Here is a 24,039-nt window from a genome sequence, read left to right as displayed (position 1 = left end):
GTGACACTGACCATCACTGACCGCTGAGTGACCAATGAGTGACCGCCTAAACACTCAAGTGACCAACTGACCTGAGTGACCCCTGAGTGACCAACTGACCAACTGAGTGACCAATGGAGTGACCAACTGACCCGAGTGACCAAGTGACCCCTGAGTGACCCCTGAGTGACCAACTGACCTGAGTGACCCCTTGACCCTTGAGTGACCACCTGACCCCTGAGTGACCCCTGAGTGACCAACTGACCCCTGAGTGACCCCTGAGTGACCAACTGACCCCTGAGTGACCATTGAGTGACCAACAGCCCTGAGTGACCACGAGTGACCAACTGACCTGAGTGACCAACTGAGTGACCAAGTGACCGCCCAGTGACCAATGGAGTGACCAACTGACCATCCCAGTGACCCCTGAGTGACCAACTGACCTGAGTGACCACCTGACCCCTGAGTGACCCCTGAGTGACCCCCTTGACCCCCCCGTGGAGGGGGCGTGGCCTGTAATTATGAATAAAGCGCTGTTAATTAACAATTAATAATTAACGAGTCACGCGTGATTATTGAGTGACGTCATTGGGGGCGGGGCCAGAAACGGGGGGGTTTTGGGGTTATTTTTGGGGGGTTTTTTTGGGTTTTTTGGGGATTTTTTGCAGTTTTTTGGGGTTTTTTGGGGTTCATTTTTTGGGGTTCAGACGAAGCTGAGGCGGCGCTCGGGGGGGACCCCGAATTTGCCCTTGTGCTCCTCCAAGAGCTCCCCAAATTTTGGGGCTTTTTTGGGTTTTTATGGGGGATTTTTTTTTGAGTTTCACCCAAATTTTGAGGTTTTTTTGGGGGGGGGGTTCACCCAAATTTTTAGGGGTTTTTTGGGGTTTTTTTTTGGCAGTTTTTGGGGGGTTTTGGGGTTTTTTTGGGGGGGGGGGGGGGTTTTGTGGGTTCACCCAAATTTTTGGGGGGTTTTTTTTGCGGTTTTCTGGGAGTTTTTTTGGGTAATTTTTGTGGTTTTTTGGGGGGGTTTTGGGGGTTTTTGGGGGGGAGGTTTGGGGGGTTCACCCAAATTTTGGGGTTTTTCTTTTTGCGGGGTTCACCCAAATTTTGGGGTTTTTTTGGGGGGTGTTTTTGGGGTTTTTTTGGGGTTTTTTTGGGGGGGGTTTTTTTGGGTTTCACCCAAACTTTGGGTTTTTCTTTTTGGGGGGTTCACCCAAATTTTTAGGGGGTTTTCTGGGGGTTTTTTGGGGATTTTTTGGGGGGATTTTTGGATATTTTTGGGGGTTTTTTTGTTTTTTTTTTTTTTTCCAGTTTTTGGGGGTTTTTTGGGGGATTTTTTGCGGGTTTTTTGGGGTTTTTGTGTTTACTTTTTGGGGTTCAGACGAAGCTGAGGCGGCGCTCGGGGGGGACCCCGAATTTGCCCTTGTGCTCCTCGAAGAGCTCCCGCAGCCGCTCGCGGTAGCGGCGGTGCCAGAGCTGAACCTGATCCTCAGAGGGGTTCGGCACCCGCGGCAGCTCCAGCGGCGCCCCCACTGCAAAAATACACAAAAATCCCGTTAAAATAACCCAAAATCCCACTAAAATCCCATCAAAATCCCATTAAAATCTAATCAAAATCCCATTAAAAATCCCATTAAAATCCCATTAAAAACCCATTGAAAACGCCCAAAAATCCCATTAAAATCCCATTAAAAATGCCCAAAATCCCATTAAAATCCCATCAAAAATCCCATTAAAAACAGCCAAAAATCCCATTAAAATCCCATTAAAAATCCCATTAAAATCCCATTAAAATCCCATTAAAATCCCATAAAAATCCCATTAAAAACGCCCAAAATCCCATTAAAATCCCATTAAAAATCCCATCAAAAACCCGCTAAAAATCCCATTAAATCCCATTAAAAATCCCATTAAAAATCCCATTAAAAACATCCCAAAATCCCATTAAAATCCCATTCAAAATGCCATTAAAAACAACCCAAAATCCCATTAAAATCCCATCAAAAACAATCCCAGAGAAGAGCCCCAAAAATCCCAATAAAATCCCATTAAAAATGCCCAAAATCCCATTAAAATCCAATTAAAATCCCATTAAAATCCCATTAAAATCCCATTAAAAACAGCCAAAAATCCCATTAAAAATCCCATTAAAAACAACCAAAATCCCATTAAAATCCCATTAAAAATCCCATTAAAATCCCATTAAAATCCCATTAAAAATCCCATAAAAAAATCCCAATAAAAATCCCATTAAAATCCCATTAAAAATCCCATAAAAATCCCAATTAAAATCCCATTAAACCCCCTCCAAAATCCTGCTAAAAAACCCCAAAAATCTCATTAAAAACCGCCTAAAATTTGCCAAATTTCCACTTTTTTTCACCGGGTTATTTTTGTTTTTTCCCAAATTTCCTTTTCCCCCAAATTTCTGGAATTTTTCCCTGAACTTTGGTGACTTTTCCCTCGATTTTTGGGTTTTTTTTCCCAATTTTTTCCCATTTTTTTCCCAATTTTTTATCATTTTTTCACCCAATTTCCAGATTTTTTTCACTGTTTGTTTTTTTTTTTTTTTGCCTTTTGCCAAAATTCCCATTTTTCCTCCAAATTTCTGGAAATTTTCCCTCTCTTTTCCCCCAATTTTTTAATATATTTTCCCCAATATTTTCCCATTTTTCTCCCAATTTTTCCCCATTTTTTCCCATTTTTTTGCCAAACTTCCAAATTTTTTCACTGGGTTTTTTTCTTTATTTTTCCAATTTTTGGTGCTTTTCCCCAAATTCCTTTTCCCCCAAATTCCTGGAATTTTCCCCCTGAATTTTCCTATTTTTCCCTCGATTTTTTGGGTTTTTTTCCCCAATTTTCCCCCAATTTTTCCCATTTTTTCGCCAAATTTCCGTATTTTTTCACGGGGTTTTTTTTGTTTTTTTCCCCAAATTCCTGCAATTTTTTCCCTGTACTTTCCCATCTTTACCCCCAATTTCTTTACATTTTTTCCCCAATTTTTTATGCTTTTACCCCAATTTTTTGGGGTTTTTTTTTCCAATTTTTTCCCCAAATTTCGCCAATTTTTTTCCCAGTTTTTTGCCAAACTTCCAGTTTTTTACACCGGGGTTTTTTTTTTGTTTTTCCCCATTTTTTGTGCTTTTCCCCAAATTCCTTTTCCCCCAAATTCCTTGAACTTTCTTCCTGAACTTTGGCGTCTTTTCCCTCCATATTTTGGGGTCTTTTTCCTCAATTTTTTATCATTTTTTCACCAAATTTCCATCTTTTTTCACCGAGTTTTTTTTTTTTTTTGCTTTTTCCCCAAAATCCTTCAATTTTTTCCCCAAATTCCTTGAATTTTTTCCCTGAACTTTGCTGTCTTTTCCCCGAATTATTTGCTATTTTTGCCATTTTTTCGCGGTTTTTTCCCCAATTTTCCCTGATTTTTTTCCCTATATCTCCGCCCAACCTCCACCGTTTTCCACGGGGTTTTTTTTGTTTTTCCCCAAATTTCGGGCTGTTTTTTCTCTCACCCACGGTGTGGATGGGCCGGCGGAAGGGCAGCAGCCCCCAGCTGTACTGGAAGACGCCGCGGGCGTGGAAGAGCGGCAGCGCCACCCCCAGGAGCCGCTGCAGCCGCCCCTGCAGCCGCCGCAGCCGCGAGCCCGGCGGGTTGGGCACCTGCCGGAACAGCTCGTTCTCCCCAAAGCTGAACACGGGCACCAGCGGCGTGCTGGAAGGAAAATTTGGGGTCACAAACATTTAGGAGCTTGTCATGGGGCTTCGTGCAAAATTTCAGCTCGAAATTCCCACTGGAAACGGCCAAAATCGCGATTTGGAAACGCCAAAATCCCACTTGGATCGGCGGATCCCTGCCCAGAAATACCACTTGAAAAACCCCAAAATCCCTTCTCTAAATCCCCCTTTAGAAATCCCAAAATTCCCCTAGAAGAACCCCAAAAAATCCCTCGAGAAATCCCAAATCCCTTCCCAAAAATTCCCCTAGAGGAACACAAAAAAATCCCCCTTGAAAATCCCCCATTTCTGCCCCAAAATCTTCCATTTCCCACCTCAAAACCCCTCCCCTCACGGACCGCAAAATGCCCATTTACCACCCCAAAACCGACCCCAAAATCCCTAATTATTACCCCAAAACCACCCCAAAATCCCCATTTCTCTCCCCAAATTCCCCATTTACGACACCAAAATCCTCATTTCTCCCCCAAAATCCCCATTTCTCCCCCAAAATCCCACCCGGATTTGAGGGCGATCCTGACGAAGCCCGTCCTGCGCAGCAGCCGCAGCCGCCGCGCCCCCGGCCGGGCCTCCAGGAACCCCAAAATCCCCTCAAATCCCCCCAAAATCCCAAATTATCACCCCAAAACCACGCCAAAATCATGACTTCTGCCACAAAATCCCCATTTATCACCCCAAAATCCACATTTATCCCCCAAAATCCCTGATATATCCATCCAAATCTTCTATTTCCCACCCCACAACTCCTCCCCTCACGGACCGCAAAATGCCCATTTACCACCCCAAAACCGACGCCAAAACCCCCCAAAATCCCAAATTATGACCCCAAAACCACCCCAAAATCCCGAGTTCTCTCCCCAAATCCCCCACTTAACACCCCCAAATCCCCATTTCTGCTCCAAAATCCCGATTTTGCCCCAAAATCCCACTCGGATTTGAGGGCGATCCTGACGAAGCCCGTCCTGCGCAGCAGCCGCAGCAACCCCGGCCGGTCCTCCAGGGACCCCAAAATCCCCTCAAATCCCCCCAAAATCCCAAATTATCACCCCTAAAACACCCCAAAATCATTATTTCTGCCACAAAATCCCCATTTATCACCCCAAAATCCACATTTATCCCCCCAAATCCCTGAGATATCCATCCAAATCTTCCATTTCCCAGCTCAAAACCCCTCCCCTCACGGACCGCAAAATGCTCATTTACCACCCCAAAACCCCCCAAAATCCCTGATTATCACCCCAAAACCACCCCAAATCCCTATTTCTTTCCCCAAATCCCACATTTAACACCCCAAAATCCCCATTTCTCCCCCAAAATCCCACTCGGATTTGAGGGCGATCCTGACGAAGCCCGTCCTGCGCAGCAGCCGCAGCCGCAGCGCCCCCGGCCGTGCCTCCAGGGACCCCCCCAAAATCCCAGATTATCACCCCAAAACCCTCATTTTTGCCCCAAAATCCCCATTTATCACCCCAAAATCCCACCCGTATTTGAGGGCGATCCGGACGAAGCCCGTCCTGCGCAGCAGCTGCAGCCGCAGCGCCCCCGGCCGGTCCTCCAGGGACCCCAAAATCCCCTCAAATCCCCCCAAAATCCCAAATTATCACCCCTAAACCACCCCAAAATCATGATTTCTGCCCCAAAATCCCCATTTATCACCCCAAAATCCACATTTATCACCCCAAATCCCTGATATATCCCTCCAAATCTTCCATTTCCCACCTCAAAACCCCTCCCCTCACGGACCGCAAAATGTCCATTTCCCACCCCAAAACCGACACCAAAACCCCCCAAAATCCCTAATTATCACCCCAAAACCACCCCAAAATCCCGAGTTCTCTCCCCAAATCCCCCATTTAAGACACCAAAATCCTCATTTCTCCCCCAAAATCCCGATTTTGCCCCAAAATCCCACCCGGATTTGAGGGCGATCCTGACGAAGCCCGTCCTGCGCAGCAGCCGCAGCCGCAGCGCCCCCGGAACCCCAAAATCCACTAAAATCCCCCCAAAATCCCAAATTATCACCCCTAAACCACCCCAAAATCATGATTTCTGCCACAAAATCCCCACTTATCACCCCAAAATCCACATTTATCCCCCCAAAATCCCTGAGATATCCCTCCAAATCTTCCATTTCCCACCTCAAAACCCCTCCCCTCACGGACCGCAAAATGCCCATTTACCACCCCAAAACCGACCCCAAAACCCCCCAAAATCCCTAATTATCACCCCAAAATCCCCATTTCTCTCCCCAAATCCCCCACTTAACACCCCCAAATCCCCATTTCTCCCCCAAAATCCCGATTTTGCCCCAAAATCCCTCTCGGATTTGAGGGCGATCCTGAGGAAGCCCGTCCTGCGCAGCAGCCGCAGCCGCGGCGCCCCCGGCCGTGCCTCCAGGGACCCCCCCAAAATCCCAGATTATCACCCCAAAATCCCCATTTTTGCCCCAAAATCCCCATTTATCACCCCAAAATCCCACCCGTATTTGAGTGCGATCCTGACGAAGCCCGTCCTGCGCAGCAGCTGCAGCCGCAGCGCCCCCGGCCGGGCCTCGAGCGCCTCCGGGGGCCCGCCCAGGGCGATCACGGCCACGAGGCCGCCGGGGCCCGCCAGGAGGTGCTCCAGGCTCGAGGCCTCCGACGAAACCAGGCCTGGAAATAAAGAAAGTGGAAAAAAATCAGAAATAAAGGGGAAAAAAAATCAGAATTAAAGGAGAAAAAATTGGGAATTATTGAGAACCCCGGGCCTGGCCAGGAGGTGCTCCAGGCTTGAGGCCTCTGAGGAAACCAGGCCTGGAAAATCAGAATTAAAGTGGAAAAAAATCAGAAATAAATGGGGAAAATATCAGAACTGAATGGGGAAAATGCAGAATTAGTAGTAGAAAAAAAAAATAATTAAAGGGGAAAAAAATTCGGAATTAAAGGGGAAAAACACTTGGAATTATTGAGAACCCCGGGCCTGGCCAGGAGGTGCTCCAGGCTTGAGGCCTCCGAGGAAATCATGCCTGGAAATGCAGAAATAAAGTGGGAAAAAATCAGAAATAAATGGGAAAAATATCAGAACTGAAGGGGGAAAATGCAGAATTAGTAGTAGAAAAAAATAAGAATTAAAGGGGGAAAGAATTCGCAATTAAAGGGCAAAAAAATGGGCATTATTCAGAACCCTGGGCCTGGCCAGGAGGTGCTCCAGGCTCGAGGCCTCTGAGGAAACCAGGCCTGGAAATAAAGAAATTAAGTGGGAAAAATGTGAAATAAAGGGGGAAAAAATCGGAAATAAAGGGGAAAATAATCAGAATTAAAGGAAAAAAAATCAGAACTAAAGGGGAAAAAAATTCGGAATTAAAGGGGAAAAAATTGGGAATTATTCAGAACCCCGGGCCTGGCCAGGAGGTGCTCCAGGCTTGAGGCCTCCGAGGAAATCATGCCTGGAAATGCAGAAATAAAGTGGAAAAAATTCGGAATTATAAGGGGAAAAATATTCAGAAATAAACGGGGAAAATATTCAGAATTAAAGAGGAAAACAATTCGGAAATAAAGGGGGAAAAAACTGGGAATTATTCAGAACCCTGGGCCTGCCCAGGAGATGCTCCAGGCTCAAGGCCTCTGAGGAAACCAGGCTTGGAAACTTGGAATTTTGGGGGGGAAAAAATGAGAATTAGTGGGGAAGAAAATCAGAAATTGGGTTTTGAATTTGAAATATTTCAAATTTGGAAATGATTCCAATTCAAATTTGGAATTATTCCAAACCCCAGGCCCGGCCAGGAGGTGCTCCAGGCTCGAGGCCTCCGAAGAAACCAGGCCTGGATGGGGGAACCCAAAAATCAAAAATCTGGGGGGAATAAAATAAAAAAAATTTAAAAATTATACTTCCAACTTCCTTAATTTATATTTTATTTTAATTTAACTCTTTTCTCATCACCAGCCATGGCATAGTCTCTGAAGAGCAGCAGGCAGAACCAGCAAGGCAGCGTCAACCCAAAGCCCACAGGACATTTTCTATGTAACTGAACTGTTTGGATATTTAAATTTATGCAAAATTTATGCAAATTTATGCAAATTTGAATCCTTTCTCACCGCCGGCAGGGCAGCGTCAGCCCAAAGCCTCCAGGACATTTTCTATGTAACTGAACTGTTTGAACATTTAAATTTATGCTATTTTATGCAAATATATGCAAATTTATGCAAATTCAACCCTTTCTCACCGCCGGCCATGGCGTAATCCCGGAAGAACGGCAGGCGGAACCAGCAGGGCAGCGTCAGCAGCCGCGGCTGCAGCCCCGGGAAGAGGCGCCCGAACCCGGTGGCCTCGGTGCAGAAATTCCCGAAGGCTCCGGCGGCCAAAACCCCGTGAGGGTGGAACCCGAACACGTAATTGCGCCCGGGGTCCAGCGGCACCGTGCGGATCAGCTGCAAAAATTGTATTTTTTTTTATTTATTTATTCAGGGTTTTCTGGGGAAATTTTGGGGGTTTTTTTGGAGGTTCTTGGGAATTTGGGGGGATTTTTTGGAGAATTTTTGGCGATTTTTAGGGATTTTTAAGGGATTTTTGGGGTTTGGAGCGGCATTTAGGGATCCTCGGGGAGTTTTATTTTGAATTTTGGGGGTGGGGGGGTTTGGGTTTTTTAGTGATTTTGTTTGTTTTGACCATTTGCGTTGCAATGGCGCCCCATGAAGGCGGGGCGGGTGGCGGTCATCCAGAGACCCCCCAAAACCCCCCTAAATCCCCCCAAAACCTCTCAAAATCCCCCCCAAAATTCCCCTCAGGAACCTCAAATCCCCCCAGGCCCCCCCCCTCAGAATTACCCAAAACTCCCCTCAGAATCCCAAATCCCCCAAACCCCTCACCAACGTCACACAGGACCCCCCCAAACCCCATCCAGGGACCCCAAAACTCCATTTAGAGACCCCAAACCCCCAAAACCCCACACTGGGACCCACGAAACCCCCAAAATCCCCTCAGAAACCCCCAGAATCCCCTCAGAAACCTCCAGAATCCCCTCAGAATTCCCCCCAAACCCCATTTCCCGCCATTTTCCCCTGAGGATCACCGAGATGGGGAAGTAGTCCCGGAAGTGGTTCCAGACGGGCCAGGCGCGCACCCAGGTGTGTCCTGGTCCTCCAGAGACCCCCAAACCCCATCCAGAGACCCCAAAATTCCCCCAAAACTCCATTTAGAGACCCCAAACCCCCAAAATCCCCTCAGAAACCCCCAAAATCCCCTCAGAATTCCCCCCAAACCCGCCATTTTCCCCCGACGATAACCGAGATGGGGAAGTAGTCCCGGAAGTGGTTCCAGACGGGCCAGGCGCGCACCCAGGCGTGTCCCGGTCCCCCAGAGACCCCCAAACCCCTCTAAATCCCCTCAAAACCCCCCCAAAACTCCCCTCAGGAACCCCAAACCCCAAAATCCCCTCAGAAACCCCCCAAATCCCCTCAGAATTCCCCCCAAACCCCGCCATTTTCCCCCGAGGATCACCGAGATGGGGAAGTAGTCCCGGAAGTGGTTCCAGACGGGCCAGGCGCGCACCCAGGCGCTCGGGCGCCCCCGCGGCGCGGCGTGTCGCGGTCCGCCAGCAGCCACAGCCCGTAGAGCAGCGCGGGCAGCCAGAGCGGGCCGCGGAGCGCCAGCACGAACAGCAGCGTGCACAGCTGGCCTGGGATCGATAGTGATCGATTTGGTATCGATAATCAGCTATTGGTGATGGTTATTGGGTTAGAGATCCCGATATGGAAATATTGATGTGTATATATTAAAAAAAATTTATATATATGTATATATGTCTATGTATTTAAGTGTGTGTATATCAGTACAACCAGCACTGTGCACACCTGGCCTGAGGATCGATAGTGATTGATTGGTTATCGATTGGCAGCTATTGGTGATGGTTATTGGGTTAGAGATCCCGATTTGGAAATATTGATATATATATATGTATGTATATATATATATGGGTATATATAGATGTGTGTATGAGCACGAACAGCAGCGTGCACAGCTGGCCTGAGGATCGATAGTGATCGATTGGTTATCGATTAGCGGCTATTGGTGATCGTTGTTGGGTTAGAGATTCCGATTTGGAAATATTTATATATATATATATGTATCTATGTATGTATATATATGGGTATATATACAGGTGTGTGTATCAGCATGAACAGCGCCGTGCACAGCTGGCCTGCGATCGATAGTGATCGATTGGTTATTGATTAGCGGCTATTGGTGATCGTTATTGGGTTAGAGATCCCCATATGTAAATATTTATGTGTATATATAAGTATAAATATAAATATGTATATGTGTATGTAAATGTCTGTGTATCAGCACAAACAGTGCCGTGCACAGCTGGCCTGGGATCGATAGTGATCGATTGGTTATCGATTAGCAGCTATTGGTGATCGTTATTGGGTTAGAGATACCGATATGTAAATATTGATGTGTATACATAAATATAAATATGTGTATGTGTATGTAAATGTGTGTGTATCAGCACAAACAGCAGCGTGCACAGCTGGCCTGGGATCGATAGTGATTGATTGGTTATTGATTAGCAGCTATTGGTGATCGTTATTGGGTTAGAGATACCGATTTGGAAATATTGATGTATATATATAAAAAATAAATAAATAATAAAAAAAAAAAATATATATGTATATGTATTTAAGTGCGTGTGTATCAGCACAACTGGCCTGGGATCGATAGTGATCGATTGGTTATCGATTGGTTATCGATTAGCGGCTATTGGTGATCGTTATTGGGTTAGAGATCCCGATTTGGAAATATTGATGTGTATATATAAAAAAAAAAATATATATATATATATATATATGTGTATATGTATTTAAGTGCGTGTGTATCAGCACAACTGGCCTGGGATCGATAGTGATCGATTGGTTATCGATTGGTTATCGATTAGCGGCTATTGGTGATGGTTATTGGGAACCCCGATTTTGGGGACCCCCCCCCCGTCACAATTCCACCCCAAAATCCCCCCTTGGACCCCCTCTTGGTACCCCAAAGTTTTTTAGGGCAGCCCCGAGCGATTTTCCACCCGAAAATTTGGCGATTTTGGGGTTCCTGGGGGGAAATTTGGGGTGTCTGAGGGGGAAAATTGTGAGGGGGGATCCCCAAAATCTGGGTCCCCAAAATCGGGAACCCCAAAATCGGGGATCCCCAAAATCGGGGTGGGGGTCCCCAAAATCCCCTCGACCCCCTTGGACCCCCGTCTTTGTACCCCAAAGTTTTTTAGGGCAGCCCCGAGCGATTTTCCACCCGAAAATTTGGGGATTTTGGGGTTCCTAGGGGGGAAATTTGGGGTGTCTGGGGGGGATGGGAATTGTGAGGGGGGACCCCAAAATCTGGGTCCCCAAAATCGGGAACCCCAAAATTGGGGTGGGGGACCCCAAAACCGGCTGTGCTTTAGGGCAGCCCTGAGCGATTTTCCACCCGAAAATTTGGGGATTTTGGGGTTCCTGGGGGGGAAATTTGGGGTGTCTGGAGGGGAAAATTGTGAGGGGGGATCCCCAAAATCGGGGACCCCAAAATCGGGGACCCCAAAATCGAGAACCCCAAAATCGGCTGTGCTTTAGGGCAGCCCCGAGCGATTTTCCACCCAAAAATTTGGGGATTTTGGGGTTCCTGGGGGGAAATTTGGGGTGTCTGGAGGGGGGAATTGTGAGGGGGGATCCCCAAAATCGGGAACCCCAAAATCGGGAACCCCAAAATCGGGGACCCCAAAGTTTTTTAGGGCAGCCCCGAGCGATTTTCCACCCGAAAATTTGGCGATTTTGGGGTTCCTGGGGGGAAATTTGGGGGGATTTTGGGGTGGAATTTTGGGGACCCTTTTGAGGGGTTTTGGGGACCCCCCTCGGGGGATTTTGGGGACCCTTTTTGGGGGGTTTTGGGGACCCTTTTCGGGGAGTTTTGGGGACCCTTTTTGGCGGATTTTGGGGAGCCTTTTTGGGGGGTTTTTGGGGACCCTTTTTGAGGAGTTTTGGGGACCCTTTTTGGGGGGTTTTGGGGACCCTTTTTGAGGAGTTTTGGGGACCCTTTTGGGGACCCTTTTGAGGAGTTTTGGGGACCCTTTTGGGGGGTTTTGGGGACCCCTTTTGGGGGGTTTTGGGGACCCTTTTGGGGGGATTTTGGGGACATTTTTGGGGGGATTTTGGGGACCCTTTTGGGGGGATTTTGGGGGGTTTTTTGGGGCTCACCGAGCAGCAGGAAGGAGCAGACCCACTGCAGCACGGCCAGGGTCTGCAGGCGGCGCCGCAGGGGGAGGCGCAGGGGGGCGAACTCCGGCAGGGCCATGGGGAGGGATTTGGGGAGGGGGATTTTGGGGGGTCCCGAAGGGGTTTGAGGGGGTCCTGAAACGGTTTAGGGGGGATTTGGGGGGTTTAAAGGGGATTTGAGGGGGTTTGGGGGGTCCCGAGGGGGTTTAGGGGGGATTTGGGGAGGTTTAAAGGGGATTTTGGGGAGGTTTAAAGGGGATTTTGGGGGGGTTTGGGGGGTCCTGAGAGGGTTTAGGGGGGATTTGGGGAGGTTTAAAGGGGATTTGAGGGGGTTTTGGGGGGTCCCGAGGGGGTTTGAGGGGGTCCTGAAACGGTTTAGGGGGGGTTTGAGGGGGTTCAGGGCGGTTTAGGGGGGATTTGGGGGGTCCTGAAGGGGTTTAGGGGGGATTTGGGTGGTCTTGAGGGGGTTTGGGGGGGATTTGGGGAGGTTTAAGGGGGATTTAGTGGGGTTGTGGGGGGATTTTGAGGGGTCCCGAGGGGGTTTGGGGGGTCCCGAGGGGGTTTGGGGGGGTCCTGAAACGGTTTAGGGGGGGTTTGGGGGGTCCCGAGGGGATTTGGGGGGGTCTTGAGGGGGTTTGACGGGTCCTGAGAGGGTTTAGGGGGGATTTGGGGAGGTTTAAGGGGGATTTAGTGGGGTTATGGGGGGATTTTGGGGGGTGCCGAGGGGGTTTAGGGGGGATCTTGAAAGGGTTTGAGGGGGTTTGGGGGGGTCCTGAGAGGGTTTAGGGGGGATTTGGGGAGGTTTAAAGGGGATTTGAGGGGGTTTTTGGGGGGTCCCGAGGGGGTTTAAGAGGGGATTTGGGGGGGTCCTGAGAGGGTTTAGGAGGTTTTGGGGGGTCCTGAGAGGGTTGAGGGGGTTTTTGGGGGGGTCCCGAGAGGGTTTGAGGGGGGATTTTGGGGGGTCCTGAGAGGGTTTAGGAGGTTTTGGGGGGTCCTGAGAGGGTTGAGGGGGTTTTTGGGGGGTCCCGAGGGGGTTTAGAGGGGATTTGGGGGGTCCTGAGGGGTTTTGGGGAGGTTCAAAGGGGATTTAGGGGGGATTTGGGGATATTTGGGGGGGTCTTGAGAGGGTTTATGGGGGATTTGGGGAGGATTTTGGGGGTCCTGAGGGGATTTGGGGGGGTCTTGAGAGGATTTGGGGAGGATTTTGGGGGGGTCTCGAGGGGGTTGGGGGGGTTACTGGGAGAGGAGGGCGAGACTTACTGGGAGCCACTGGTTTGAACTGGGAATGGGGGAGGGGTCGCTGGGAATGGGGGAGGGGTCACCGGGAATGGGGGAGGGGTCACTGGGAGTGGGGGAGGGGTCACCGGGAGTGGGGGAGGGGTCACTGGGAGCCACTGGTTTGAACTGGGGCGGCCCCGCCCCCTCCCAGGGGGAATTTGGGGCGATTTTGGGCAATTTCGGGGTTGGGAAAGGGGGGGAAAGGGGAGGGGGCGTGGCCTGGAGGGAGGGGCGGGGCTTAGACAGCCATATATGGGAATGGGCGGGGCTTACTTGGTTAAATGCATGAAGGGGCGGGGCCTGGCCGAGAGGGGAGGGGCTTGTGGGATCACAGTGATAAAGAGGCGGGGTTTACATGGCCATATATGGGAATGGGCGGGGCTTAGTGGTTAATGTATGAATGGGCGGGGCTTGGATGGCCACATATGGGAATGGGCGGGGCTTAATGGGTTCCGTGCGTGAAAGGGGCGGGGCTTGTGCAAAAGGGCGGGGCTTGTGCAAACACTGGGAGGCCCTGGGATGAACTGGGATGTTACTGGGATTAACTGGGATGAACTGGGAGTTTATTGAGCTCCACACAGCCCCCGTGCGGGGGGACACCGGGGGGACATTTTGGGGACATCTTGGGGACACCCGGGGACATTTTGGGGACACTTTTGGGGACACCCTCTGTCCCCACGGAGGGACCCAGGGACATTTTAGGGACACTTTGGGGACCCCGGTGCCCCTTGGTGACACTTTAGGGACCCCTTGGTGACACTGAGACCCCACCCCTGGGGACACTTTGGGGACACTCTGGTGACCCTGGGACCCCTCTGATGTCCCTTGGTGACACTCTGGTGACACTGGGACACCCTGGTGACACTTTGGTGACCCTTTGGAGCCCCTCTGGTGACACTGGGGACACTCTGGTGCCCCTTGGTGACACTTTGGTGACACTGAGACCCCTCTGGTGGCCCTTGGGGACACTTTAGGGACACGCTGGGGACACTTTGGTGACACTGGAACCCCTCTGGTGACCCTTGGGGACACTTTAGGGACGCTGGGGACACTTTGGTGACACTGGAACCCCTCTGGTGCCCCTTGGTGACACTGAGACCCCTCTGGGGACACTCTGGTGCCCCTTGGTGACACTCTGGTGCCCCTCTGGTGCCCCTTGGGGACACTTCAGGGACACTGGCGACACCCTGGTGACACTTTGGTGACACTGGAACCCCTTTGGTGACCCTTGGGGACACTTTAGGGACACTGGGGACACCCTGGGGACACTTTGGTGACACCGGAACCCCTCTGGTGACCCTTGGTGACACTGAGACCCCTCTGGGGACACTCTGGTGCCCCTTGGTGACACTCTGGTGCCCCTCTGGTGCCCCTTGGGGACACTTCAGGGACACTGGCGACACCCTGGTGACACTTTGGTGACACTGGAACCCCTTTGGTGACCCTTGGGGACACTTTAGGGACACTGGGGACACCCTGGGGACACTTTGGTGACACCGGAACCCCTCTGGTGACCCTTGGTGACACTGAGACCCCTCTGGGGACACCCTGGGGACACTTTGGTGACACCGAGACCCCTCTGGTGACCCTTGGGGACACTTTAGGGACACTGAGGACACTCTGGTGACACTTTGGTGACACCGGAACCCCTCTGGTGCCCCTTGGTGACACTGAGACCCCTCTGGGGACACTTTGGTGCCCCGTGGTGACACTTTGGTGCCCCTCTGGCGTCCCCGGGTGCCACCGCGGTGCCCTCACCGCCGTCACTGCCCCGCCGGTGGCTCCTGTGTCCCCGCGCTGGCCCTGAGGGTGGCACTGCCACCGGCCCCTTGGGGACTGTCCCCAGCAGCCTCACCCTTGGTGGCGGCGGCGGCGGTGGCACCGGGGGAGCCGCCGGTGGTGGCGGCACTCGGGGACAGCTGCGGCGCGGGCGGCGGGGTGGCGTTGGTGGCGTTGGTGGCACTGGCGGTGACGGCGGTGCCACCCTTGGCCGCGTCACCCGCGGCGGCGGCGGCGGCGGGCGGCAGGGACACCACGATGTATTTCTGCACGGCGCCGGTGACGTTGCTGCCGGTGCCGGTGGCGGTGGTGGCACCGCCGGGGGTGGCACTGCTGCTGGCGGCGGCGGTGGCACTGCTGGGGACAGCGGGGGACACCAGCTTGACCAGCGGCTGCACGCTGGGCACGGTGCTGGTGACGGGCGACGTGGCCGTGGGCGCGGGCGACGTGCTCAGCGTGATCACCTGGGGACAGGGACGGCAATGGCGGCGGGGGGTGGCACCGCGGTGGCACCGAATGTGTGAAATGTCCCCGTGCTGTGTCCCCTGTGTCCCCTCAGTGTCCCCAATGTCCCCTCAGTGTCCCCAATGTGCCCTCACTGTAACCCCGCCTGTGTCCCCAGTGTCCCCTCAGTGTCCCCAATGTCCCCTCGTTGTAACCCCGCCTGTGTCCCCAATGTCCCCTCAGTGTCCCCTCAGTGTCCCCAATGTCCCCTCAGTGTCCCCAATGTCCCCTCACTGTAACCCTGCCTCTGTCCCCAATGTCCCCTCAGTGTCCCCAGTGTCCCCTCGCTGTAACCCTGCTGTGTCCCCAGTGTCCCCTCAGTGTAACCCTGCCTCTGTCCCCAATGTCCCCGTGCTGGGTCCCCAATGTCCCCAATGTCCCCTCACTGTAACCCTGCCTGTGTCCCCAATGTCCCCTCAGTGTCCCCAATGTCCCCTCAGTGTAACCCTGCCTCTGTGTCCCCAGTGTCCCCTCAGTGTCCCCAATGTCCCCCCAGTGTCCCCAGTGTCCCCTCACTGTAACCCGCCTGTGTCCCCAATGTCCCCTCAGTGTCCCCAATGTCCCCAATGCCCCCTCATTGTAACCCCGCCTGTGTCCCCAATGTCCCCTCAGTGTCCCCAATGTCCCCTCACTGTAACCCCGCCTCTGTCCCCAATGTCCCCTCAGTGTCCCCAATGTCCCCGTGCTGTGTCCCCTGTGTCCCCTCAGTGTCCCCAATGTCCCCTCACTGTAACCCTGCCTCTGTCCCCAATGTCCCCTCAGTGTCCCCAGTGTCCCCAATGTCCCCAATGTCCCCAATCCCATTTTTTCCCAAATTTCCCCCATTTTTGCCAACATCCACGATATCCCCTCAGTGTCCCCAATGTCCCCAACATCCCCAGTCCCCCCAATGTCCCCAACCCCCCCAATGTCCCCAATGTCCCCCATGTCCCCAGTGTCCCCACTGTCCCCAATCCCCTCAATGTCCCCAATGTCCCCAATCCCCCCACTGTCCCCAATGTCCCCCCAATGTCCCCACTGTCCCCAGTGTACCTGCTGGCCGGCGCTGCTGGCCGAGGACATGACAATGACCTTGGGGGACGGTGGTGACGGCTGCGTGGGGGTGCCGGTGTCCCCAGTGTCCCCCCAATGTCCCCAATGTCCCCAACCTCCAAATGTCCCCATTGTCCCCACTGTCCCCCACTGTCCCCATTGTCCCCAACGCCCCCAACGTCCTGAACATCCCCAATGTCCCCAATGTCCCCAATGTCCCCAGTATCCCCAGTGTCTCCAATGTCCCCAACATCCCCCCAATGTCCCCACTGTCCCCAACATCCCCAATCCCCATAATGTCCCCAATGTCCCCCCAATGTCCCCTCACTGTCCCCATACCTGCTGGCCGGCGCTGCTGGCCGAGGACATGACAATGACCTTGGGGGACGGTGGTGACGGCTGCGTGGGGGTGCCGGTGTCCCCAGTGTCCCCCCAATGTCCCCAATGTCCCCAACCTCCCAATGTCCCCATTGTCCCCACTGTCCCCCACTGTCCCCGTTGTCCCCAACGCCCCCAACGTCCTGAACATCCCCAATGTCCCCAATGTCCCCAACATCCCCCCAATGTCCCCACTGTCCCCAACATCCCCAATCCCCATAATGTCCCCTCGCTGTCCCCAGTGTCCCCAGCGTACCTGCTGGCCGGCGCTGCTGGCCGAGGACATGACGATGAACTTGGGGGGGCGGCGGCGACGGCTGCGTGGGGGTGCCGGGGCGCCCGGGCGCCAGCGTGGGCACGGGCACGGGCACGGGCAGCGCGATGGCGCTGGGCACCTTGATGATGCTGGGCGGGCGCGGGGCGGCGCCCGGGGCCTGCGGGGCCTGCGACAGCGTCAGCGTGGGGCGCGGCTGCGGGGACAGTTATTGGGGACAGTTATTGGGGACACTGGGGACAGTGGGGACATTGGGGACAGTGGGAACACTGGGGACACAGGGACAGCGTCAGCGTGGGCCGCGGCTGCGGGGACAGGGGACAGTGTTAGGGGACATTGGGGACATTGGGGACAGTGGGGACAGTGGGAACACTGGGGACAGTGGGGACAGTGGGGACAGTTATTGGGGACATTGGGGACAGTGGGGACAGTGGGGACATTGGGGCCTGCGGGGCCTGCGACAGCGTCAGCGTGGGGCGCGGCTGCGGGGACAGTGGGGACAGCGTTAGGGGACAGTGGGGACAGTGGGGACAGTTATTGGGGACAGTTATTGGGGACACTGGGGACAGTGGGGACAGTTATTGGGGACAGTTATTGGGGACACTGGGGACAGTGGGGACAGTTATTGGGGACATTGGAGACATTGGGGACAGTGGGGACACTAGGGACAGCGTCAGCGTGGGGCGCGGCTGCGGGGACAGGGGACAGTGTTAGGGGACATTGGGAACATTGGGGACAGTGGGGACATTGGGGACAGTGGGGACATTGGGGACATTGGGGATATTGGGGACAGTTATTGGGGACATTGGGGACAGTGGGGACATTGGGGACATTGGGGACATTGGGGACAGTGGGGACATTGGGGACATTGGGGACAGTGGGGACAGCGTTAGGGGACATTGGGGACAGTGGGGACAGTGGGGACATTGGGGACATTGGGGACATTGGGGACAGTGGGGACATTGGGGCCTGCGGGGCCTGCGACAGCGTCAGCGTGGGGCGCGGCTGCGGGGACAGTGGGGACAGTGTTAGGGGACATTGGGGACAGTTATTGGGGACATTGGGGACAGTGGGGACATTGGGGACATTGGGGACAGTGGGGACACAGGGACAGCGTCAGCGTGGGGCGCGGCTGCGGGGACAGGGGACAGTTACTGGGGACAGTGGGGACAGTGGGGACACTGGGGACAGTGGGGACATTGGGGACAGTGGGGACAGTGGGGACATTGGGGACATTATGCGGTTTGGGGACATTGGGGATGTGGAGGGGATTGGGGAGCATTGGGGACATTGGGGACACAAGGACAGCATTAGGGGGGACACTGGGGACATGTCCCCAAGTGTCCCCAGATGTCCCCAAGTGTCACTTCGGTGATGGTCAGCGTGGTCCTGTTGACCTGCTGGGCCTGCAGGGCCACCTGTGCCCCCAATGTCCCCAATCCCCCCAATGTCCCCAATGCCTCCAATGTCCCCAAATGTCCCCAAGTGTCACCTGGGTGATGGTCAGCGTGGTCCTGTTCACCTGCTGGGCCTGCAGGGCCACCTGTGCCCCCCATGTCCCCAATCCCCCCAATGTCCCAAATCCCCCCGATGTCCCCATTCAGTTCAATCCCCCCGATGTCCCCAATGTCCCCAATGTCCCCAAGTGTCACCTGGGTGATGGTCAGCGTGGTCCTGTTGACCTGCTGGGCCTGCAGGGCCCCCTGTGCCCCCCATGTCCCAAATGTCCCCAATCCCCCCAATGTCCCCAATGTCCCAAATCCCCCCGATGTCCCCATTCAGTTCAATCCCCCCAATCCCCCCAATGTCCCCAAATGTCCCCAAGTGTCACCTGGGTGATGGTCAGCGTGGTCCTGTTGACCTGCTGGGCCTGCAGCGCCGCCTGCGCTCTCGCCTTCACCACGTGTGAGCAGAGGAGCCCCCCCAGGTACCCGAAATCGCCGCGGTAACACTCGGGGCTGTCGGGGGGGGGCGCGCGCCTTGGCCAGCACCGGGGCGCAGTGCTTCTGTGGGGACACAGAGGGACATTGGGGACATCATTGGGGACATCAGAGTGACAGCAGAGTGACATTGGGGACATCAGAGTGACAGCAGAGTGACATTGGGGACATCAGAGTGACATTGGGGACATCAGAGTGACAGCAGGGACACCATCGGCACGGCCAGCACCGGGGCGCAGTGCTTCTGTGGGGACACAGAGGGACATTGGGACATCAGAGTGACATTGGGGACATCAGTGGGGACATCAGAGTGACATTGGGGACATCAGAGTGACATTGGGGACATCAGAGTGACAGCAGGGACACCATCGGCACGGCCAGCACCGGGGCGCAGTGCTTCTGTGGGGACAGGAAAGGGACATTGGGGACATCAGAGTGACATCAGAGTGACAGCAGAGTGACATTGGGGACATCAGAGAGACATCAGAGTGACATTGGGGACATCAGAGAGACAGCAGGGACACCATCGGCATGGCCAGCAGGGGGCGCAGTGCTTCTGTGGGGACACAAAGGGACATTGGGGACATCACTGGGGACATTGGGGACATCAGTGACAGCAGAGTGACATTGGGGACACCATCGGCACGGCCAGCACCGGGGCGCAGTGCTTCTGTGGGGACAGGAGAGTGACATTAGAGTGACATCAGAGTGACACTGGGGACATTGGGGACATCATTGGGGACAGCAGAGTGACATTGGGGACATGGGGACATGATGGGGATATCCCAGCACCGGGGCACAGCGCTTCTGTGGGGACACAAAGGGACAGCATTGGGGACACAGGTTGTCCTTATGTGTCTCCAGTGTCCCCAATGTCCCCAGTGTCCCCAATGTCCCCAAGGTGTCCCCAATGTCCCCAGTGTCCCCAATGTCCCCAAGGTGTCCCCAATGTCCCCAATGTCCCCAGTCTCACCAGCAGCAGGCTCTGCACATGGTCAGCTCCAATACAGTCGATGGTGCTGACCCCGTGTCCCCAATGTCCCCAATGTCCCCAATGTCCCCAATGTCCCCAAGGTGTCCCCAAGGTGTCCCCAATGTCCCCAAGGTGTCCCCAATGTCCCCAATGTCCCCAAGGTGTCCCCAAGGTGTCCCCAATGTCCCCAAGGTGTCCCCAATGTCCCCAATGTCCCCAAGGTGTCCCCAGTGTCCCCAGTGTCCCCAGTGTCTCACCAGCAGCAGGCTCTGCACGTGGTCAGCCCCGATGCGGTCGATGGTGCTCACCCCGTGTCCCCAATGTCCCCAGTGTCCCCATTAATGTCCCCAATGTCCCCAATGTCCCCAGTGTCACCAATGTCCCCAGTCTCACCAGCAGCAGGCTCTGCACATGGTCAGCTCCAATACAGTCGATGGTGCTCACCCCGTGTCCCCGATGTCCCCAATGTCCCCAATGTCCCCAGTGTCCCCAGTGTCCCCAAGGTGTCCCCAATGTCCCCAAGGTGTCCCCAAGGTGTCCCCAATGTCCCCAATCTCACCAGCAGCAGGCTCTGCACGTGGTCGGCCCCGATGCGGTCGATGGTGCTCACCCCGTGTCCCCAATGTCCCCAGTGTCCCCAATGTCCCCAGTGTCCCCAATGTCCCCAAGGTGTCCCCAAGGTGTCCCCAATGTCCCCAAGGTGTCCCCAATGTCCCCAGTGTCCCCAAGGTGTCCCCAAGGTGTCCCCAGTCTCACCAGCAGCAGGCTCTGCACGTGGTCGGCCCCGATGCGGTCGATGGTGCTCACCCCGTGTCCCCAATGTCCCCAATGTCCCCAGTGTCCCCAATGTCCCCAAGGTGTCCCCAATGTCCCCAAGGTGTCCCCAGTGTCCCCAAGGTGTCCCCAGTGTCCCCAGTCTCACCAGCAGCAGGCTCTGCACGTGGTCGGCCCCGATGCGGTCGATGGTGCTCACCACCGGCCCTTCCAGAATGTTCCGCACGCGCTCGCCCTCGGCCGGCAGCCGCGGCAGGATCAGGGTCTTGATCACCTGGGGACACCGCGGGGACACCGATGGGGACACTGGGGACATTGGGGACATTGGGGGGGTTCAGGGTGTTTGGGACTTTGGGGACACTGGGGACATTGGGGACACTGGGGACATAACACAGGGGTCGACCAGGTGTCCCTGGTGTGTCCTCAAGGTGTCACAGATATCCCCAGCTGTCCCCAGGTGTGTCCCCATGTGTCCCCAAGGTGTCACAGATGTCCCCAGGTGTGTCCCCAATGTCCCCAGGTGTGTCCCAGGTGTCCCCAGGTGTCCCCAGGTGTGTCCCAGGTGTGTCCCCAGGTGTGTCCCCAATGTCCCCAGGTGTGTCCCCAGGTGTCCCTGCAGTGTCCCAGGTGTCCCCAGGTGTCCCCAGCTGTCCCCAGGTGTCCCCAGGTGTGTCCCAGATGTCCCCAGCTGTCCCCAGGTGTCCCCAGATGTCCCCAGGTGTGTCCCCAGGTGTCCCTGCAGTGTCCCCAGGTGTCCCCAGGTGTCCCCAGATGTCCCCAGGTGTGTCCCCAGGTGTGTCCCCAATGTCCCTGCAGTGTCCCAGGTGTCCCCAGGTGTGTCCCCAGGTGTGTCCCCAGGTGTCCCCAAGGTGTCACAGATGTCCCCAGGTGTGTCCCCAATGTCCCCAGATGTCCCCAGGTGTGTCCCCAGCTGTCCCCAGCTGTCCCCAGGTGTCCCCAGCTGTCCCCAGGTGTGTCCCCAATGTCCCTGCAGTGTCCCCAGGTGTCCCCGGTGTCACTCACGTCGTGTCCCAGCTCCGCCAGCCCCGCGATGGATCCGTACCGCGTGGTCCAGGGCGTCTTGTCATCGACCCAGCTCTGGGGGGACACCGGGGGGACCCCGAACCCCAAACTGGGACCCCGAACCCCAAACTGGGACCCCAAACCCCCAAACCCCAAACTGGGACCCCAAACCCCCAAACCCCAAACTGGGACCCCAAATCCTGAACCCAAACCCCAAAATCCCCATTTTTTCCCCCAAAATCCCACCTTGGTGAAGGTCCTGGTGATCAGGACTGGCTGTTGGTGCTGGTGCTGAAGTTCTTGCACACCCCAAATCCACATTTTTAACCCCATAAACCCCATCTTTAACCCCACAAATCCCATTTTTAACCCCATAAATCCCATTTGTGACCCAAAATCTCAATTTTTGACCCCAAAATCCCACCTTGGTGAAGGTCTTGGTGATGCGGGACTGGATGTTGTTGGTGCTGGTGCTGAAGTTCTTGCACACCCCAAATCCACATTTCTGACCCCATAAACCCCATCTTTAACCCCACAAATCCCAGTTTTAACCCCATAAATCCCATTTTTAACCCCACAAATCCCATCTTTAACCCCACAAATCCCCATTTTTAACCCCATAAATCCCATCTTTAACCCCATAAACCCCAATTTTAACCCCATAAATCCCAATTTTAACCCCACAAATCCCATTTTTTACCCAAAATCCCCGTTTTTTCCCCCAAATTCCCACCTTGGTGAAGGTCTTGGTGATGCGGGACTGGCTGTTGTTGGTGCTGGTGCTGAAGTTCTTGCACACCCCAAATCCACATTTTTAACCCCATAAACCCAATTTTAACCCCACAAATCCCATTTTTAACCCCACAAATCCCATTTTTTACCCAAAATCCCCGTTTTTTCCCCCAAATTCCCACCTTGGTGAAGGTCTTGGTGATGCGGGACTGGATGTTGTTGGTGGTGGTGCTGAAGTTCTTGCACACCTGGGCCACCAGCCGCGCGGCGAAGTCCCGCAGCGCCCAGTGGTTGTCAACATCTGGGCGCAGGCACAGCTGGCGGCTGACGATGCACGTCATCACCGCCGGGATCAGCTCGTGCAGCTGGGGACACCAACGGGGACACCATTGGGGACATTGTTGGGGACATTGGGGACAGGTTTGGGACACATTTGGGACACCTGGGGACAGGTTTGGGGACAGGTTTGGGACACCTGGGGACAGGTTTGGGACACATTTGGGACACCTGGGGACAGGTTTGGGACACTTGGGGACAGGTCTGGGGCACTTGGGGACACTTGGGGACAGGCTGGGGACACTTTGGGGGCACTTGGGGACACTTGGGGACAGGTTGGGGACACTTTGGGGGCACTCGGAGACAGGTTTGGGACACTTGGGGACAGGTTTGGGACACTTGGAGACAGGTTGAGGACACATTTGGGACACTTGGGGACACATCGGGGACACCTGGGGACAGGTTTGGGACACCTGGGGACAGGTCTGGAAACATCTAGATCAGGTTTGGGACAGTTTGGGGACACCTGGGGACAGGTTTGGGACACTTGGGGACACCTGGGGACACATTTGGAAACATCTAGATCAGGTTTGGGACGCTTGGGGACACCTGGGGACAGGTTTGGGACACATTTGGGACACTTGGGGACAGGTTTGGGACACCTGAGGACAGGTTTGGGACACTTGGGGACATGTGGGGACAGGTTTGGGACACGTTTGGGGCACTTGGGGACAGGTTTGGGACAGGCTAGGGACACTTGGAGACAGATTTGGGACACTTGGGGACAGGTCTGGAAACATCTAGATCAGGTTTGGGACACTTGGGGACACCTGGGGACAGGTTTGGAGCACTTGGGGACACTTGGGGACACATTTGGAAACATTTAGATCAGGTTTGGGATGCTTGGGGACACCTTGGGACACTTGGGGACACCTGAGGAGACATTTGGGACAGGTTGGGGACACTTGGGGACAGGTTTGGGACACTTGGGACACCTGGGGACAGGTTTGGAGCACTTGGGGACACGTGGGGACATTGTTGGGGACAGGTTGGGACAGGTCTGGAAACATTTACATCAGGTTTGGGACACCTGGGGACAAATTTGGGACACCTGGGGACACCTGGGGACAGGTT

The 24,039-nt window shown here is 54.3% G+C and overlaps 2 protein-coding genes across 2 annotated transcripts in view; both read right to left on the bottom strand.

Annotated features, from left to right (window-relative positions):
• Positions 1-1,302: 1,302 nt before the first annotated feature.
• On the bottom strand, positions 1,303-12,021 carry LOC131095383 (2-acylglycerol O-acyltransferase 2-B-like). The gene is given in 7 exon segments (XM_058043078.1): positions 1,303-1,511; positions 3,495-3,694; positions 6,197-6,368; positions 7,919-8,123; positions 9,193-9,248; positions 9,251-9,370; positions 11,925-12,021. Coding segments are annotated over 7 exon segments (1,005 nt in total). The 3' UTR covers positions 1,303-1,356.
• A 1,740-nt stretch (positions 12,022-13,761) lies between these two features.
• The window catches only part of TAF6 (TATA-box binding protein associated factor 6), a 29,827-nt gene continuing 19,549 nt past the window's right edge, over positions 13,762-24,039 (bottom strand). The window contains 9 exon segments of the mRNA XM_058043080.1: positions 13,762-14,768; positions 14,840-15,463; positions 16,875-16,913; positions 17,210-17,383; positions 19,019-19,159; positions 19,161-19,193; positions 21,023-21,148; positions 21,898-21,972; positions 22,812-22,994. Coding sequence (XP_057899063.1) covers positions 14,984-15,463; positions 16,875-16,913; positions 17,210-17,383; positions 19,019-19,159; positions 19,161-19,193; positions 21,023-21,148; positions 21,898-21,972; positions 22,812-22,994 — 1,251 coding nt within the window. The 3' untranslated portion in view covers positions 13,762-14,768; positions 14,840-14,983.

The sequence above is a fragment of the Melospiza georgiana genome, chromosome 34, assembly GCF_028018845.1.
Source record: "Melospiza georgiana isolate bMelGeo1 chromosome 34, bMelGeo1.pri, whole genome shotgun sequence".
In the NCBI taxonomy this organism is placed as follows: Eukaryota; Metazoa; Chordata; class Aves; order Passeriformes; family Passerellidae; genus Melospiza; species Melospiza georgiana.
This window is presented reverse-complemented; position numbering and strand designations above follow the sequence as displayed.